The sequence below is a fragment of the Thermobia domestica genome, chromosome 5 (assembly GCF_964235325.1).
Source record: "Thermobia domestica chromosome 5, izTheDome1.hap1.1, whole genome shotgun sequence".
Lineage (NCBI taxonomy): Eukaryota > Metazoa > Arthropoda > Insecta > Zygentoma > Lepismatidae > Thermobia > Thermobia domestica.
Genome location: NC_137458.1, coordinates 29,761,498 through 29,781,827, shown reverse-complemented (window position 1 = coordinate 29,781,827; position 20,330 = coordinate 29,761,498). Strand labels below are relative to the sequence as shown.

Here is a 20,330-nt window from a genome sequence, read left to right as displayed (position 1 = left end):
TAATTGTTGAAATATCTTCAGTTCGTTAACCAGAATAATCAGACGAAAATGTTCAAAATGGCGGCCCTTGAAACTCTTAAAAAGTTCCAAGGGAACCAAATTTCGCCCATAAATGGGTATTCAGAAAGTTTGAATAACTTTTCCTCTTTTACTGAAATATATGTGTGCAGAGACTTATTGAAATATTGGACCCGATTAATCGCATAAAGAAAGTTCACGCCCTTTCGCTACGGTCAGGCTTTTTTTTTTGCAGGAGGGGGTTATTTTCGTATCGGAACAAGATGATTGTTAGTGATGATATGAAATTACACATTGAAAGTGAAGTAACTTGTGAAACGTGTTATTTGAAAGAATAATATAATAAATGTGCTTTCCCCTAACACAGAGAACTGTAACTCATGTATTTCGAGTTCGGGGGCGTGAATGGCGAGGAGTGTTATTTGATTTGCTTTTTAGTAACACATTGCATTGCAAATAAAGGTAGACAACATTAGTGGTAAGTAAAATAATAATAATAATAATAATAATAATAATAATAATAATAATAATAATAATAATAATAATTGGTGTTGTTTGTGGCAAGGCAATATCTTCCTCAATTCTTCTTCAAACGTAATAATTGTAACGCCATATCTCCCTTACAAACAAAATATTAGCAATTTATATCGAGAGAACGGGAAATTGTAGAGTGATGGGAGCAACGTTGGACAGTATGCACTCATAGTAATCAGAAAAATAAGAGATTTCAATGCAAAATGAACGAAGAGTCATTGTCATGGGTAGTCATGGAGCCACGGCAGAGCCCTCTTTAGGCAAAATGTCGATAACTTATATCGAGAGAACAGGAGTTGATAGTGAGATGGGACCAACGTTGGACACTGTGGACCCATAAGGCACATCGAGGTTTAGTGGGGGGGGGCGCCAGCCAGCCTTACTTATTTCCACATAATAATATAAAATTATATTGTCGAAATACACACACGAGTTAGCTAGTAATATTTGACATTATTATTATTATTATTATTATTATTATTATTATTATTATTTTTATTATTATTATTATTATTATTAATATCGACAGCGTTTTTTCATTGCGTGTGCATGTTTGACATGAAGCCAAAGAGAAGATCCATCATTCGTAGAAAGAATAAGAATAGTCAGTTACTTTAACTGTGAACGACAGCGAAAAATATTATCTAGTACCTAATATAAAATATAGAGTGATTAGCTGTAGCGAAAAGAAACAATACTTTCTCTCAAATGGCTAAAAAGCCAAGGCGAGATAGATTCGAACTCGCATGGACGGCGTGAAAAGTCAGTGCTTTGTCCACTTGTTTTTTTTAACTGACTCACCGAACGTGTTTCAGTAACTTACTTATTGCTAATTTTACTTACTTCACTCGTTTAACTTGCTTTTTCTAATAACTTATAACGACAGAGACACGAACACAGAAACATAAGGAACAGTTAATAATCATAGATGCTCTCCCGCCGGGAATCGAACCCGGGACACCAGACACCAAAGTCGCACGTGCTAGCCACTAGACCAGAGAGCCACTAGACTCAACACCAATGATGCTTCTCTTTCTTTATGTGCTCTAACATGATAATGTCTATTCCATCGGCCCTGGACATCCGTTTCACAGCTTCAAACCATTTCTGTATGCTCTCAATGCGCCTTTTAGATATCTCGTGTGTTTTCAGTTTTTCACCAAGATGCTTCCAATCTTTACAACCTTCGTTTGCCAATTGTCCATCAGAAGATGCCCCATACAGTTTGCAACAGAAACAAAATGCTGCGTCTTTTAATTGAGAATAACTCAACCATCTCTGCACACGTTCTCTGTTTGACATCTTTCGAGTGTAATACTTATTTAAAAAGCGTCTGTTGTCTTCGTTTATTGGATAGTAGTAGTCGTTAGGCAACCTAATAGGGCCTTTTATCAAGTAGCAAATCACGTAAAGCACATGTTCGCAATTACCCAGATCGTTAATGTCTGTTGCGATTTCTGGATATGAATTAGCCCAGAAGAAATATTTTCTCGAAAGAAACTCCCACTGTCCGTAACGTCACCGTCACAGATTACTGATTTACTCCCATCGGATAACGGCGATGGCGCGGTGTTAGATTCTATTTCATTATCAGCACTATCACCATTATAGTTATCAGATTTGATGGTAGGGTCAACAGCAGCAATTCCAGGTGAAGCAAGATTTCGCTTATCAGCTTGTTTTGGAAAGTACCTATCCAATGCCAAAATTTTCCTTTTATCGAATTCCTCTTGTAACTTGCGTCGTTTAGCTCTCTCTGCACCTGAAACACATTTGCGAAATTTATCTCTTCCAGGCCCCCTAAAAGCAAAAGATGTGCTAGGCATGTGCCGTTCAGGTGTCCCAGCTATTTTTTAGGTACCCGATACTTCGCATATATGATATTCATGTGCTAAGTATGTACTTAAGTTACAGTCTGTCAGGAAAGTAAATGTACACCTGTTTTTTGAGTTTGACATTCCTGCGCTCCATCCATGCAGAATATGAGAATTAAATCAATCAAATGTTTACTGAGGGGCAAAAAGAAAAGTAATCTCAATAACACATTGCAGAGGGGCACATGCTGTGAACACAAATAGTGCATAGTGTATATAAAGGACGACACCGAGGGAGCGCGACAGTTGCGACCCTGGCAACACAGATGCTACAAACAACAACCTCACCAAGCAAAAAACAGAAATGGAAGGCATGGGCTTAAGCCCGAAACTTCTAACAAGGAAAACTACGCCAAGACAAGTCTGAAGTCTGAAGTCTGAAAAAGCCAGAAACAGCTGCAAAACGGAGAAAAAAATGAGTAAAAATTGTCTAAGTGGGAACATAAAACATAAATACCAGCAAATACGCAGACAACAAAACATTTACCAAGCAATGATCTTGCTGTAGTGGTTAAGTTGCTGGTTTACAAATGCAAAGGACGTCAGTTCGAATCCCCTACAGGGACATTTTAATAATGCATACAGCTCATGAGACATGGTAAAAGAGGTCTACATATTCTTTCGTAGCAATTATTATTGGTAATGTTTAGTATCAGTAATACTTTTAGTCTTTGCGTATTGCTTTTATTCTTGTATTCATTTGGAAAAAGAAGAATATCCGAACACATGCCACCAAAATTCCTCATATTTTGAATGTAAACGCCATTTGCAATTAGCAAAGAATAAAAATTGAACGTTCCAACTAGCTGTAAAAACTAAAAAAGTAGAAGTGAAGGGGTTCGAACCCTTACTCATGTTCATTAAAAATACAATCACTACTGCTTTAAAGCTCTCGACTAGGATTACGACGTTGAGTACTGGAGGCTTGTGTTTAGATGAGGCTTGCCAATATGTTTTGCGAAGAGGCCCGATTTAGCTCTGATGCAACACGGCTGCGAGATAGGAGAAGGGTGCGAGGCACTTTTGACGATCATCACAAAAACATTTTCAGTTCGAAAGTTACTCTCTCCCTCTCTGAGTATATCTATCTATCTGTGTATATATACGAGTTAAACACCTAAAGAAAGTTCACGCCCTTTCGCTACGGTCAGGTTTTTTTTTTTTTTTTTTGGCAGAGGGAGGGTATATTTTCCATTCAAACAAGACGATTGTTAGTTATGATATGAAGTTACGCATTGAAAGTGAAGTAACTTGTGAAACATGTTATTTGAAAGAATAATATTGTGATAGAATAAGAGTGTGCTTTCCCTTAAAACAGAGAACTGTAATTCATGTATTTCGAGCTGAGGAACGTAAATGGCGAGGAGTGTTATTTGATATGCTTTTCAGTAACACATTGCATTGCAATCAGTGATATGCAACATTAGTGGTAACTAAAATAAGAATAATTATTATCATATATATATTACGAAAAGGTGTTCGTGGTAACGCAATATCTTCCTCAATTCTTCATCAATCGTAATGTTTGAAACACCATTTCTCTTAGAGGCAAAATATTAACAATTTATATCAAGTGAACGGGAAATGGTAGAGTGATGAGAGCAACGTTGGACAGTATGCACTCATAGTACTGAGAAAAATAAGCGATTTCAGTGCAAAATAATTGAAGAGGCATGGGGAGTCATGGGGCCACGGCAGAGCCTTCTTTACGCAAAATGTCGATAACTTATATCGAGAGAACAAGGGGTGATAGTGGGATGGGACCAACGTTGGACACCGTGGACCCATAAGGCGCATCGAAAAAAATATGAGGGGGCGCTACCAAACCTTATTTATTTCCACATGATAATATAAAATTATATTGTGCGGAATATACGCACGACTTAGTTAGTAATATTTAATAGTATTAATATCAACAGCGTCTTTTCATTACGTGTGCATGTTTGACATGAAACCAAAGAGAAGATCCATCATTCGTAGTAAGAATAAGAATAGACAGTTACTTTAACTGTGAAGGACGACGAAAAATACGAAAAATGTGACTACCTGTAGCAATAACATACAATACTTTCTCTCAAATGGGTAAAAAACAAACCAAAATAGATTCGAACTCGGGCGGCCGGTGCAAAATGCCAGTGCTTTTTCCACTCACCAACTGTGCCGTTAGAATTAAAAAAAAAACTTAATTGACAGCTATCACTTCCGTGGGTTGTATACTATGATCACATGTTCCTTCTTTCCTGGAAGTCGATAATGTTCTTACATGTAGTAGTTAAACCTACATGTTATTTAATACATGAGATATTTAAACCTACATGCTCTCCATATAATGTAATAAAAGGGTCATGCTAGGAATAAGAACAAGAACATTGCTTGGACAAAACGGAAACTATTGGCATTTGAAGAAATATTTATCTACGAGGCATGCGCAGTAACATAATTTAGAATAGTTACTGTTTAGTTGAGTAAACGATGAAAGGGGTATATAAAGCAAATATGTCGCGTCAACGAGATCTACCAGAGTTGACAGAGGCGGAAGCAGATGTTTAGTAATACAACTTTGGTTAAATTGGTAATTCGTTCTGTATCCTGTAGTAGATCGTAGCATAACTTACGGGAGAGGAGACAAAGAATTACTAACCCTATCATATAGAAAGTTTTACTGACTCGATCATATAGACACAAATGGATGTTACTGTGAGTAGTAGAAATTGGATTTAACGAAAGGCTTTTAGACATTCAGTGGTTTGCACGTTGTATATTCACTGAAAGATAAGTCACAATACTATTCTTAATACGTCAGCTTCCAGTAGCTAGGGATGCGCACGAGACAAGATTTGTGTTAGTCTTGTCTCGAAAATGTGCTGTAAAGGTGATGTCTCGACTCGAAAAATGTATATTTCTCTATTGGAAGAGCCGTGACTCAACTCGAACTTTGTCATGAAAATCCTGTCTTGATTGCTCTCGTGCGCATCCCTACCAGTAGCTAGATATATGCAATTTCCGGTTAGATAATGAAACTGCTGTCGGATTTTAATACACGACGTATCACAAAATACAAAGTGGTTTGCATTACTTGTTTGTTTATAGAAAACTAGTAGTTTAGTGTTCTGAAAGGTTGTGTGTAAACTAGGGATAGACAATTCCGGAATTTTTACTTTCCGGACTCCCGAAAGTAAAACCGCACAAATTCCGGAAGTCGCAAACTTCAGAAATTCGGAAAAAATCTGCTTTTGGAAAAAATCCGGAATTCGAAAAAATCCGGAATTTAGAAATTTCTGATTTCGTAAACATTCCGGAATTTAGAAATTTCTGATTTCGTAAACATTCCGGAATTCGCAAAATCCTGAATTTATCCGAATTCAGTTTTTTCCTAAATTCCAGATTCTTTCCGAGTTCCGGAATTTTTCTGAATTCCGGAATTTTACCGAATTGCTTAATTTTCCGTAATTCGGAAAGTGAAATTTCCGCTTGCGGAAAATGAACTTCTGTCGGTTAATATGTATCGTGGCGCGCATAAGTCTTTGAGCATGTAATGGCGACTCCTTTGAAACAAATGCAGAGTATGAGAATTAAATCTGTCATATCTGTAGTTTCGAGTGGAGAAGAAACGAACTTGTGAACCAAAGGTTTAAGAACAACTCAAGTTATTAATATAAACTTTGCCGAAGATTATTCACTTATCATAAAATAAATACGAAAGACGTTTTGAATCGAATTAATATAACATACAACTTTACAAGCGGAGGCAAAGAAACTTAACGTAACCAAACTAAAGAAGAATAGTTTACCGAGCAGTGATAGCGGTTTAATGCCCAAGGCACTTGACCAGTAATCTGCGGGTTCTTGGTTCGAATCCACGTTGGATATTTTTTTAATTTAGGATTTTTGATGGCGATTGATCGGCGATGACATACGTTTTAATATATTCAGATATTTGAATACTTAGATGTTTCAATACTTGAGCTATCAATTCTTCAGGAAGAATAATAGTAATATTAATTATTATTATCTCGTAGATGGTTAAAAGCTAGCAACTAATTATCGCTCAGGTCATACTAATACAAGCAGAAACATGACATTTGGAAATACAATTTCGGTTTTGATTAATGTTACCCGCGAGAAGATTAATTTCTCATGTCGTTTCTAAAAAAATAACATGAGAATTAACATTTTACATTTTAGGCGGGAAAAGGCTAACTCAAATTATCGTCTCGCTTTGGAGATGAGAATCGACGCTAGGGGCGATTTTATAGATTTTAATACAATCTGTCATAAGGAATTTATCTTCTATATTATTATTATTATTATTATTATTATTATTACTGAATATTTGAGACCTCAATATTACATCCTATTAAAATCCAAGTTAAGAAAAATTAAAACAAATTTTTTAGACTCTCTTTAAGGATGAATTGTCTTTGGAGGTACTTTGGAAGGAAAAGAAGGGGAAAATTGTCAGCTCCTGAACAATACGACAATCGAACCTTCAAATGCCTTAACAAAAACTACGTAGAATTTATCTTCATCACGATACATTGTAACGTCCTTTCTTTGGGTGAAAGACTTTTGATTATGTATGCGTTCTCTTGATATTTTAACAAAATATGCATACAAATATAAAAAAAACAATTGTTCCTATTTACAAAGTTTGGTTGAACAGATATATGAAACGTGTTTTAAAAGGCAAATGAAAATATTATTATTTCTAGTAAGAGTGGAAGAACTTAGAAACAACTCCACAATCAAACAATAACATTTTACACACATTTATGAATCATACTTTGTGTATTCGTGAATTGTTTGCTAAAGACTCTAAATTTTCAGAGAGTACGAATCGAGATTGTAGATTGTGACGTCATGTTATCAGTATTTCACCTGTGAAGGAAGTTGTTTCAACTCTAGTTTGTAAGAACGAGAGAAATTGACTATTTTTCATGTTATTATACGTCGGAAGTATCACAAATTATAAATGATAAATCTTTTTCTTAATTTCCTAACTGGAAATCGATCCGTGAACCTCTAAGTTACGAAACGAATGCCCAATCCACTACCTTAATGCTGCTGTGTTAAGTAATAGTCAAGAAACACTAATCTATGTAACAAATTGCACATGTTTACATTCCAATATTTTATTAACGATGAAACACTCATTTCGGTAGTGATAAAATACTATAGTCCAGATAATTCAAATTTAAATTAAAAAAGACTTACAAACACGCAAGAACACAAAGATGTATTTCTTTATTTAAAACGTTTATCGTATTTCTTTTATGATGACATAAGTGAATGATCTTCGGCAAAGTTTATATTAATAACTTCAGTTGTTCTTTAACCTTTCACAAATTTGTTTCTTCACACGAAACTACAGATATGACAAATTTAATACTCATACTCTATATTTGTTTCATAGCAGTCGCCAATACCTGGTCAAAGACTTATGTCCGCCACGATACATATTAACCTAGAGAAATTCATTTTCCGGAAGCGGAAATTTCAGCTTCCTGATTTCGGAAAATTATGGAATTCTGTATAATTCCGGACCTCAGAGGAACGAGAATGGGGAATGGCGGAAACTTCATAACGAGGAGCTACACGATTTATACGGTTTACCCAGCATTGTTAGGGTTGTCAAGTCTAGGAGGCTTAGGTGGGCGGGTCATGTAGCTAGAATGGAAGAAAGTAGAAACGCTTTCAAAGTCTTGACTGGAAGACCAATCGGAAAACGACCATTAGGGAGACCTAGGCATAGATGGGAGAACAATATTAAGATGGATCTCGCAGAGATAGGAATACAAAGTAGAAAGTGGATCCAATTAGCTAATGATAGAAGTCAGTGGAGAGCTTTTGTATTAGTATAATTCCGGAGTTAGTTAGTTAGTATAATTCCGGAATTCGGAAATAATCCGGAATTTAAGAAGTTCCGGAATTCGGAAAAGATTTCTGAATATTTTGGAATTTCGGAAGGTTTACGGAATCAAAAATTTCTAAATTCCGGATTTTTTCAAATTTCGGATTTTTTCCAAAATTGGATATTTTCCGACTTCCGGAATTTTGCGAATTCCGTAATTTGTCCGGTTTTACTTTCGGGAGTCCGGAAAGTAAAAATTCCGGAATTTACCATCCCTAGTTTACACACAACTTTTCAGAACACTAAACTAATAGCTGTTTAAAAACAAACAAGTAATGCAAAGCATTTTATATGCTGCAATACGTCGTGTATTAAAATCCGACGGTTTGGGTACAAAATCTCGCGGCCAGAACCTCGCGGCGACAACCTCGCGGACCAAAACCTCGCCTGGCCAAAACCTCGCCTCCCAAAACCTCGCGGCCCAAAATCTCGCCAGGCCGAAACCTCGCCTGGCCAAAACCTCGCCGCCCAAAACCTCGCGGGACAAAATCTCGCCGGGCCAGAACCCCGCCTGGTCAAAACCTCGCCGCCCAAAATGTCGCGGGCCAAAATCTCGCGGGGCCAAAACCTCGCCTGGCCAAAACCTCGCGGGCCTAAACCTCGCCGGGCCAAAACCTCGCCCCCAAAATATCGCCATACCCAAAATCTCGCCTGACCAAAATGTAAATGTTCCAACAGATGATAAGGATGACGGTATAAAAGACGCTGTTTCAGAAGAAGTATCACGGGTGTTTGACCAAATTCCGCGATACCATGCGAAAATTCTATTTCTGTATTAGAGGATTTCAATGGAAGGTAGGGCGACAGGATGTTTTTAAACTGGTTACAGGGAATGAAAGTCTGGATAAGGAAAGTAATGACAACTAACGATGTTAGTTCCGTGAACTTTGGAACATCCAAAAACTTAAAATATTAACAAAAATCTAATAATATTTATGAAAGTATGAAATAATATATGAGTTTTTACGACGTCCCTTGATTATGTCCTATAGGTTAAAGGAGACGTAGATGACCAGGATGAAGGAAATGATCGAATAGAGAAAGTGGGAGGAAACGGGAATAACCCGAGAAAGCCCACGCACACGATGTTTTGTATCTTCTTCTTCATCTTCTTCTTCTTCTTCTTCTTCTTCTTCTTCTTCTTATTATTATTATTATTATTATTATTATTATTATTATTATTATTATTTGTAATGTGGAATTGCATATTAGGAAACACATTGGGTAAATTTTAAAGAAAAGTTTCATTCGCGGCGAGATTTTGGCCCGGCGAGATTTTGTCCCGCGAGGTTTTGGGCGGCGAGGTTTTGGGCGGCGAGGTTTTGGCTACGCGAGGTTTTGGCCCGGCGAGATTTTGTCCCGCGAGGTTTTGGGCGGCGAGGTTTTGGCCACGCGAGATTTGGCCACGCGAGGTTTTGGCCCGGCGAGATTTTGACCCGCGAGGTTTTGGCCGGCGAGATTTTGGGCGGCGATGTTTCGGCCGCGAGATTTTGTCCGTATACCAAATCCGACATCAGTTTGATTATGTAACCAGAAATGGCATGTATCTAGCTACTGGAAGCTCAGGTATAAAGAATTGTATTGTGTATCATCTTTTAGTGAATATACAACGCTGCAAACCACTGAATGTCTAAACGGCTTTCGCTAAATCCAAGTTGTAGTACACACAGTTACATCCATTTGTGTCTGTATGATCGGGTTAGTTAAGCTTTCAATACGATAGGGTTAGTAAGTCTTTCTGTATTCTCCCGTAAAGTTGTGATAGATCTATTACAGATTACAGAACGAATTATCGATTTCACCAAAGTTGTTGGATTACTACACATCTGCTTTCGCCTCTGTCAACTATGGTCGATCTCGTTGACGCGACATGTTTGCTTTTTATACCCCTTGCTTCGTTTAGTGAACTAAACAGTAACTATTCTGAATTAAGTTACTGCGAATGCCTCGTAGATAAATATTTCCTCTAATGCCAATAGTTTCCGTTTTGTCCAAGCAATGTTCTGTTTCTTATTCCCAGCACGACCCTTTTGTTACTTTATATCGAGAGCACGTAGGTCTAAATACCTCATGTATTACATAGCATGTAGTTTTAACTATTACATATAAGAACATTGTCGACTTCCAGCGAAGGAACACGTGATCATAGTATACAACCCACGGAAGTGATAGCTGTTAATTCAGTGGTTGTAATACCTAACGACGCAGTGGCGGAGTGGACAAAGCACTGGTTTTCGCCCCGGCCACCCGAGTTCAAATCTATCTTGGCTTGATTTTTTTTATCCATTTGAAGGTATTGTTTCTTATTGCTACAGATAGTCACATTTTTCGTATTTTGCGTCATCCTTCACAGTTAAAGTAACTGTCTATTCTTATTCTTACTACGAATGATGGATCTTCTCATTGGTTTCATGTCAAATATGCACGTAATAAAAAGACGCTGTTGATAATAACAATGATAATATTAAATATTACTAGCTAACTCGTGCGTATATTTCGCACAATATAATTTTATATTATCGTGTGGAAAGAAGTAAGGGTAGGTGGTGCTTCCTCAATTTTTTTTCGATGCGCCTTATGGGTCCACGGTGTTTAACGTTGGTTATAACCCACTACCACCTCCTGTTCTCTCGATATAAGTTATCGACATTTTGTCTAAAGAGGACTCTGCCGTGCCCCATGACTCCCCATGACAATGCCTCTTCGTTCATTTTGCATTGAAATCGCTTATTTTCCTGAGTACTATGAGTGCATACTGTCCGACGTTGCTCCCATCACTCTACCATTTCCCGTTCTCTCGATATAAATTGTTAATATTTTGCCTGTAAGAGAGATATGGCGTTTCAATCATTACGTTTGATGAAGAATTGAGGAAGATATTGCGTTGCTCCAAACGCCTTTTCGTAATATATATATGATAATGATTATTGTTATTTTACTTACCATTAATGTTGCCTACCACTATTTGAATGCAATGTGTTACTAAAAAGCATATCAAATAACACCTCTCGCCATTCTGCCGAACTCGAAATACATGATTTACAGTTGTCTGTGTTAGGGGAAAGCACATTTATTATATTATTCTTTCAAATAACACGTTTCACAAGTTATTTAACTTTCAATCTGTAACTTCATATCATCACTAACAATCGTCTTGTTCCGATAAGAAAATATCCCCTCCCCCTAAAAGAAAGACTGACCGTATCGAAAGGGCGTGAACCTTCTTTAGGCGATTAATCGGGTGCAATATTTCAATGAAAGAGAATAAGTCCCTGCACACAAACATTTCAGTAAAAGTAGAAAAGTCGCTCAAGCATTGTGAATACCCACTTATGGGCGAAACTTTGAAACTTTTTAAGAGTTTGAAGAGCCATTTTGAACATTTTTATCTGATTATTCTGGCTAACGAACTCATTCAGGATACTTCCACAATTAATGTTTGAGTGAAGTTTGGCCTCAATCCGCTGAAAATTACGGTGGTTATGGCATTTACAAAAAGTGTTATATATACACACACAGATAGATAGACACACACAGAGAGAGAAACTTTTTAACAGAGTTGGCTCTGAGAGTGATGATCGGCAAAAGTGCTCGATCGCACCCGTGCTGCGTCAGAGCTAAACCATGTCTCTTTGCAAAACGTATTGACCAGCCTATCCTAAAAACAAGCATCCCAGTACCCAACATAGAAATCGTAGTCGCGAAGTTTAAGGGATTTAGTGATTGTATTTTTAATAACTATGAGTATGGGTTCGAACCCCTCAACCTCCATTTTTTACTTTTTGCAGTTACGTCGGAATGTTCAATTTTTAATTTTTACTAAGTGCAAATGGCGTTTACATTCAAAATAAGACGAATTGTGGTGGCATTTGTTCGGGTATTCTTCTCTTTCGAAATGAAGAGAAGAATAAAAGCAAAAAGCAAAGACAAGAAGTATTATCAGTACTAAACATTACCAATAATAATTGCTAAGAAAGACTAAATACGGCCTCTTTTAAAATCTAGCATGAGCTGTATGCATTATTAACAAAAAATTTAAAAAATCTCCTTGCAGCGGATTCGGACTGAAGTGCTTTGTATTTGTAAGCCAGCACCTTAACCACTACACCAAGACCATTGCTTGATAAGCGTTTACTTGTCGGCGTATTTGCTTGTATTTGTATCTTATGTTCCCACTTCGACAATTTTTTACTCTTTTTTCTCCGTTTAGCAGCTGTTTCTGGCTTCCTCTTTCGGTGTCGAGCTTTGTTTACACTATGCATTATTCGCATTCGTAGCTTGTACCCCTATGCAATGTCTTATTCAGATGAAACTTTTCTTCTTACCCCTCAGTAAACATTTGATTGATTTAATTCTCTTATTCTCCATGGCTGAAGCGCAGGAATGCAGACTCAAAAAATAGGTATACATTTACTTTCCTGACAGACTGTACCTGAGGGAACATGATAGGCATATGCTTGCTGTGTAATTGTGCTGTTAGGGCATGTCGATAGATTAATTAACTGGAAAACCACTTTTAACACTCTATAGTCACTACTACGTAATACGTAGAACGCAAACGAACCATTACCGAAACTCTGCTACACTACAGACGCAAACTGTATTCAAAAGCGTACTTTAATCTGGGTTGCGAAAAAAAAGCGGACAAAAAATTCTTAACTGCTAGGATCTAAGAATCACGCATATACGAACACAATGTTTTGTGTTGCATGTTGAATAAAAATGTGTTGATATTTTTGCTATAGTGTTGTGCATGAGTCACGTATTATAAGCTACCTTTGTTGGCAGTCGAACAGTGTTGCAAATTTGGTGTAAAGTCGTTAAGTCTAGGGGATTCGCCTTCCAGGATAGCGACAAAAAATAATTTTTCCGATTAGCAACTTTTTTGGTGATTTTGGAATGACGATTTGGCGACTTACTTACAAACCTAGCGCCTTTTGCGGTGCGAACAACTTGTCCTAAAATAAGTACTATTAATTCGAATCAGTTCAGATATATGTTTATTTTTCTTTTGCTTATTTTAATCAGTTCAGATGTTGACAAGCTGGGAAAGTACGCAACATGTATCTCTATATTCCGGCTTTGATTGTTATCTCTTACCTTCCGCCGGGGACCAACTCCAGCTTTTAACCCTTTGGGGATCCTATGGTACAATTTGTACCATACGCGATTTTCATGGTACATTGCGTTATTTCTCTTCTATTTGAGCTTTTTCGTCCGGTTTTTTTTTCAAGTCCAGAGGCCTTGTAGAGAACATTACGTATGGTTTCAGACCGTCCTGCGTCCAGACATAGGAGGTGATGACGTCATAAGTCAAAAATTTCTTTTCTCATATTCTAAGCCTATGTTCAATATTTTTGGCGGGCTTATTTTCTACGTAGAAGATTGAAATTTTGCACAAACATTCAGTAAACCGAGTAGTATTTACCAAATTTTTTGTTCCGATGTCAGTGCTAAAACAGGGAGGGAACCAGAGGGGTAAAGGAGTAAAAAAAGGGATTTTTACCCCCAAAATCCCGTTTTTCGTCATTTTCCCCCCTTACATACATGATAGGACCTCGTGTGTCATGCCGTCGGAAAGGCAGTTCCATTCTGAAGAGAACGACGGTCGAATTATTATTCTAGGATAATTAGGGCCGTTTCAGTGAATTTTTATCCAAATATACTTCTGTATAGGGTAAAAGTGGGGCATGGTAGGGAATTGTTTCTGGCGGGCCTATTTTTTCACGTAAAAGATTGAAATTTTGCACAAACATTCAGTCCACCGAGTAGTATTTACCAGAAGGTTTTTTCCGATTTCTGCGTAAAAACAGGGGGGGGGTCCAGACGGACAAAAGTTGAAAAAAGGGAAATTTTGCCCCCAAAAATCCCTTTTTTCAGGAATTTCCCGCCTTAGATACATGATGGAGACATGTGAATGGTACCGCCTGAAAGACAGTTCTATTCTGAAGAGAATGATTGGCGGATTATAGTCCTAGGGTAATTAGGGATGTCTCCGGATTTTTTCCCTGAGATCATAGTGTTTTATGGTAATTTGGGGCATTGTGGGAATTTTTTATAAAAATTCTCCCGCCCTTACTATTCAAGATAGAAACTTGAAATTTGGCACACACATTCAATATACCAAGTACTATTTATCAGATTTTTTAAAGATGACTACAATCACACAGGGGGAGTCCAGGGGGGTCAAAGTTCAAGAAAAAAATTTTCCCTCCGAAATGTTCACTTTGACATTTTTTTTCCGCTTCTGGTATATGGTATGAGCATGCAGGTACTATTTGAAAGCCAGCTCTATTCTGAAGAGAATGAGGTATGAACCATGATCCTAGGATAAATAGTGACGATACAGTAGCTGCTTGACTGAAAGTCTAAAAAATAGCCCAAAAAGCCAGGATCCTTTAAGGGTTAATGGCCTTTAGTTTACAGAGCTTTCGTTTAGAGGCACAAATAATGCATTAACGATAGCAAACAGATCGTCTGTAGGAGCGTGAGTGGAAGTGAAGTAAGATTTTTTCTTGATCTTTAATTTTGTTCGTTTTTTTAAACTCACTTTTGATTTCGTTGAAGCAAAATTGATCATACAGTTAAAAATATATAAAAGTGAAATTATTGTTAGTTACACAAAGAGTCTTTGAATACTTCCTATACGATTTTGTAGCGTAGATATTGCTATGGCTTGAATTGATCACGTATCTTGTATATATATAAAAGAGGCAAAATTCCACAAAAATTTTTTTAGCGACTTTTCACCCAAACTTGGAGTCATTTCGTCTCCTACTTAGCGACTTTTTGTATCAACTTGTTGGCAACACTGCAGTTGAAATCAAACTGCTGCGCTGTTTTTTGCTTAAAGCACGCAACCGCGTTTGTTCACATTCTTTGTTACAATAATAAAGGTTGCCGAATGTTGTCTAAATTTCTGATACGGTACTGGTAAAATTATCTGTTCTGAATTGGCAAAACGTGGCCAATTTAACAATCTTGACGCCTGAAATTGTGTGTATCAATAAACAAACAAACAAACAAAAGTTTGACAATACATACATAATATAAATGCGCGGCTGGTAAAGCCATCACCATTGCACAATTTAGACAGGTAATTCCAATAAGTAATAAAGATGAAAGTAAATAACAGCGTGTATCAGTGGTCCACGAATCACATAGAAAAAAAAAAAAAAAAGAGTACAACTGCAGTTGAAACCTCTGTGACTGACTGCACGACTGCACATTACTGTAACAGCCACAGAAATCGTTGCTGCGTTTCCGTTTCAATTATTAATATGCCGCCTTATGCAGAATCGTTTTGACAAATGATTAGTATCATACTAAAGGCCTGACTACAGCAGGAAACATGTGTTAGTCGAACTCATTAGTATAGCACTAATCAAGCGTCAGAACGACTCTGCATAAGGCCCATGATTACTTGTTGACCACCACGCAGAATGATGAATAATGATCCTAATTATCAAAGGTAGTGTGTAGTTGTTTACGTAATTGTACTGCATCTTTTCCCCTTGCTTCTTTATTCACTTCCATTTTACATTACATTTCGCATGGAAACCATGCATACTAGTTTATTTGTAAACTTTTTTTTCTTTTTTTTTTCTTTTTTTTGCAAATCAACTTTTATATCATTGAATAAGAAATATATCAACTCGGAACGCGGGGTTCCCCTAAGCACGGGGCCTAGGGCGGTTACCCCAGTTGCCACCCCCCAAACTCCGCCTCTGCCACCACTTACCGTGAAAGCCGCTACGTGACAAGATACAGCTGCATGTCTAGTGTTGCCCCACAGTTTCATCAAAGTAGCCTTTGACCGAAAATATTTACGAAGAAGTGCAACTATCTGTCTGACTGGTCCACGTAGTATAGAAATAAAGGAATTTCAAACTAAAATGTTGTTTCAGTTTGAATGTTGATTACTGAAGACAGCCGTTGCGCCCCTGCAATAAATTTACAGTATATCCTCAGGTCAGACTACCCTACCCTTGTCTTGGAAAGTTACCACCAATAAAGATTCATAATATACGGAAAATATATCTTGTGTACTTTTGCTGGATAATAATGTAAATTTTTAAAACTGCTTATTTTATTATCGTCCGTAAATAGATTTCAGAAAAAACGCCATGAAAAGGGAGAACATACTGGACATTTGACCAATTGCTTGAAAAGACAGTACATCCCTGGTTCGATGAAACATCAATTATCTTCCTATTTCCGTCCAGATAGATTACTACTAATTTACTGTCATATTTGCCAGGCTGATCGAAATAAGATTTCAAGAAATTGTCTTCGTCAGCATTTTTGCTCGAAGAAAACATAAAGAAAGGCATACATAGCTGTTTCAGTTGCATACGGCCAAGGGCACCGATCCTTGCGGGGCTGAGGGGGCCCGGCTCCCCCAAAGCTCATGTGCTCACCTATTACTGGTATATTTATGAATATACAATATTTGGCATAATTTGAGTGCAATTTGCCTTTAAGTCTTCATATACCTTCTGCATCTGAATGCCCCCACCACCACCAAATTTACACAGAAATCGGTGCCCTTGCATACGGCATACTGTATTCCAGTATTCATAAGTTTGATTTTACAACTGATGGTAAGATACTATTCTTGCTTTGCCCTACTGTGACATTATTCCTTCAGATTAAATTAATAAGTTAAATGAGTGGAAAATTCGCATTATTTTCTTCTCATGTGCTTTGAAAACTTTCGTATTGTTAAAAATTTTGGACACATATATACTAATTTTCCAATGTAAATAAAGTGTTTCACTTGCTCTGATAAACGAATGAAGCAAGAAAGCTTATACAGTGGAGTCACGTTAATCCGAACAGGTCCAAGAGGAAATTTTATTATTAGGCCTATATTATTATTATTATTATTATTATTATTATTATTATTATTATTATTATTATTATTATTATTATTATTATTATTATTATTATTATTATTATTATTATTTTGTAGCGAAAATATGCAGTTTTAGGAAATTAACCCCTTTCTGCATGATTATTTTTCTTTTAGTGAAAAAATAATAATCTGTATTGGAAATCCTCATATAAGAAATTGAAAAATGTATTAAAACTTCAATTTTAGATTTTTCCCTTAATTCCGACGATAAATAAGTAAGTGCCATAGGCCTATATGACACACTTACAACTCACAAAGAACATGCTAGATGACACCAAAATCTCTTATTCATACACGTCAATATCTCACACAGCAGACAAAACAGTCATTTGATGCCTTTGATAAATCACAAAAAAAAAAAAAAACTAAAGTGAAAAAATGGTATGTGTCATATATGGCACGGCATGCGGTAAGGGGTTAATAACCAAAAGGATAAAAATGGGAGCATGTTTTCATGGGAAACAAAGTAAACTTTCGTTAAATAAGTTTTTTTTCTTTAATACCTGTACATTACGGCAGTTACACAGAGTTTGAAATAGAATAGAGTACGTACTGAACAATAGTTTAGTATGAGCGAAATACAGTAATGTATTAGAATAAGTACTGTACTATAACATAACATGTTTGCACTGGGACCACAGCTGAGAAACTGCCGACCGCTGCAGAGTGGAAGTGCACAATCATAACATTACCTCTAACTGAAAGATTTGTATCTACTGTACGTGAAAAAATACAGGAATCAAACTTTTGCAACATTTTACACATTTTTTCAGTACTCTACATATACTGTAGTCAGAAAACGTGTTTTGAAATACTATACGCTATGTGTTACAACACAATAGACCCGTTAACCCGCTTCAAACTGCGATTCCAGCTAACCCAAACAGGGTTCGGTCCCAATTAGTTCGGATTAGCGGGAGTGCACTGTAATTCAAATTTACCTTACAACTTGCCACTAAACAATCAGTTTGAAGCGTTATACATAGAATGGACTTGACTAGCAACTTACCCACACATGTTATCAAGATATTTTGCTATTCTTTCGTCTTCGTACTTAGAAATTGTCCCATTTTGTCTTTGATAATCTCGGATTTTAGAACAAGTCAGAAATTTACCCAGCTCTACCTGTTAAAAGGGATGGAAATAGATTAGTCTAAAGCAAGTCGCTTATGCTAAATTACAGATCACAGAATATTAATATAAAATTTTATTATTGTGTTGGGCGATACTGAGCAATACGAGGGGATTCGCGTCCAGCCCAGCAGGTAGCCATATAAGTTTAGGAGATTAGCCATAAATATGTTAAGGGAGTACATGCCAATAAAATTTTAAGCGCCTACACATCAACAATTACTACTATCTTGCATTCGTAGTAACAGTAATTCTCATTATAGCCTTTACCCTAATTCTCTCTAATAATATTAAAAATTAATAATATATGAAAAATTTAGTAACAAACGATTCACATAAAAGGTACGAGGACGCTGTATGCGATGCTAGAGATGCTCCCTCAATGAAATTCTATTTACTGAATATGTTACAATAAGTTCAGCGTTTTAACAGCGTAATTGGACTATTTATCTAGGTATTTTCCTTATCAACCTTTTGAGTTTATTTCCACAATTCATTTCTCATCAAACAGTATTATAATGTTTACTTTCTCTAAGTTCTACAAGGAAAGTCTGGTGTCCAATACTGTACAGGGTTAGCAATAATGATTCATTCGCTTTAAAAAGGCTATATTTTATAAAGTGTTACAAGCATGTACACTAGGGCGGAGCGAAAAATCACTTTTTTATATATCAAAAACCCAATAGTGCGGAAAAGTTGTCAATTAATGTTGATAAAATAATGTAAAAATTTCGTCGCTGAAATCCAATATCTTCGGGTGGCGAATCGCCAAAAAAGATTTTGTGTCTTTATAGGGTATGCAAACCCGCCGTACACATCACTCTTTTGCGCTTCTACGGTAAATGAACAAAAGTACAACCTACATTTCTTAAGTAATATACAAAATTTAAGAAATGTTTTCTGCATGATTCAGGCACATTTTGGATCACACACTAATCAATTTGATCAAAATAACAATCTACTTAATACAAAATGCATATTTTTTCTGCCATATCCACCCTACCATTCATACACGTATGTTCAAATTTAGATCTTTGATTATTTGCAAAGCAGTGTTTGCCATTGTTTCTACTTTTGTGTTTACAAATCGGTATTTTTAGTTTAAGTCTGATAAAACCATCTCTGCCACAAACTGCTGAAGATGCTTCTGTTACAAGTTTCACGCAGCGTTCTGTACTCGTAATGTGACAGGAATATTTTAAAGCTCTTTTTATGACTGGATGTTCACGGTTATTGTTGTAGATTAAAAGTTCTTTGTTGGAAAACAAGACCGCTGGAGGATGCCTCATTTTAACTGATTCCCAATTAATAAGGTCTGTGTAATTGTTTGCATTGAAATTAAGCTTTAGTAGCATACATTTTTTTTTTACATGTGACTCATTGTCTTCTTTAGCTGGTCTTCTTCGTTTCGTCTTCCTACTGATACTCTGTCATAATATCTACTCTTCTCATTCCTAGCTTTTCCCATTACGTTGACTATCTTTCTCTATGGCTCTTTTCTGACGTGAAGAATTTCATCGTCAACCATAGAAGGCAATATATTCTCCGGGTGTGCGAAATAGCAGTTATTTTGGATTACGCACTTCTTGAACCAATTGCCGCTCCTTTTATGATATGTACCTTGAAGAAGTTCTCATTAGCCACACGTGTTTAGATCCATCTTTACAAGTAGCGTATCTCTTTACTGAAAATCAGCGATCTCCAATCTCTTTCCTGCATAGAGTTTGATCTTTAAGACCAGCAAAGTACAAGCCTTTAAGATCCTTTCCTTTGACCATTAGCACTTCCTTTTGTCCTATATTTTCCCTTTCTCGCCGGACTTTTGGACAGTCTATCATCTAGCCAGCATGTTGTGGATCAATTATTCCAAAAGATTGCAATGTAGCTGTTGCTATCAAAGCAGTTGCACGATCAGATGTTCGAAATCGGTCTGTCAGCATACCAA

At 36.7% G+C, this 20,330-nt stretch overlaps 1 protein-coding gene across 1 annotated transcript in view; it reads right to left on the bottom strand.

Moving 5' to 3' along the window:
* The window catches only part of LOC145684615 (uncharacterized), a 63,440-nt gene that overhangs the window by 15,676 nt on the left and 27,434 nt on the right, over positions 1 to 20,330 (bottom strand). Inside the window, exon 3 of the mRNA XM_081757003.1 lies at positions 18,264 to 18,379. Within this exon, the coding sequence (XP_081613129.1) occupies positions 18,264 to 18,379 (116 nt within the window). The remainder of the gene's footprint in view (positions 1 to 18,263; positions 18,380 to 20,330) is intronic.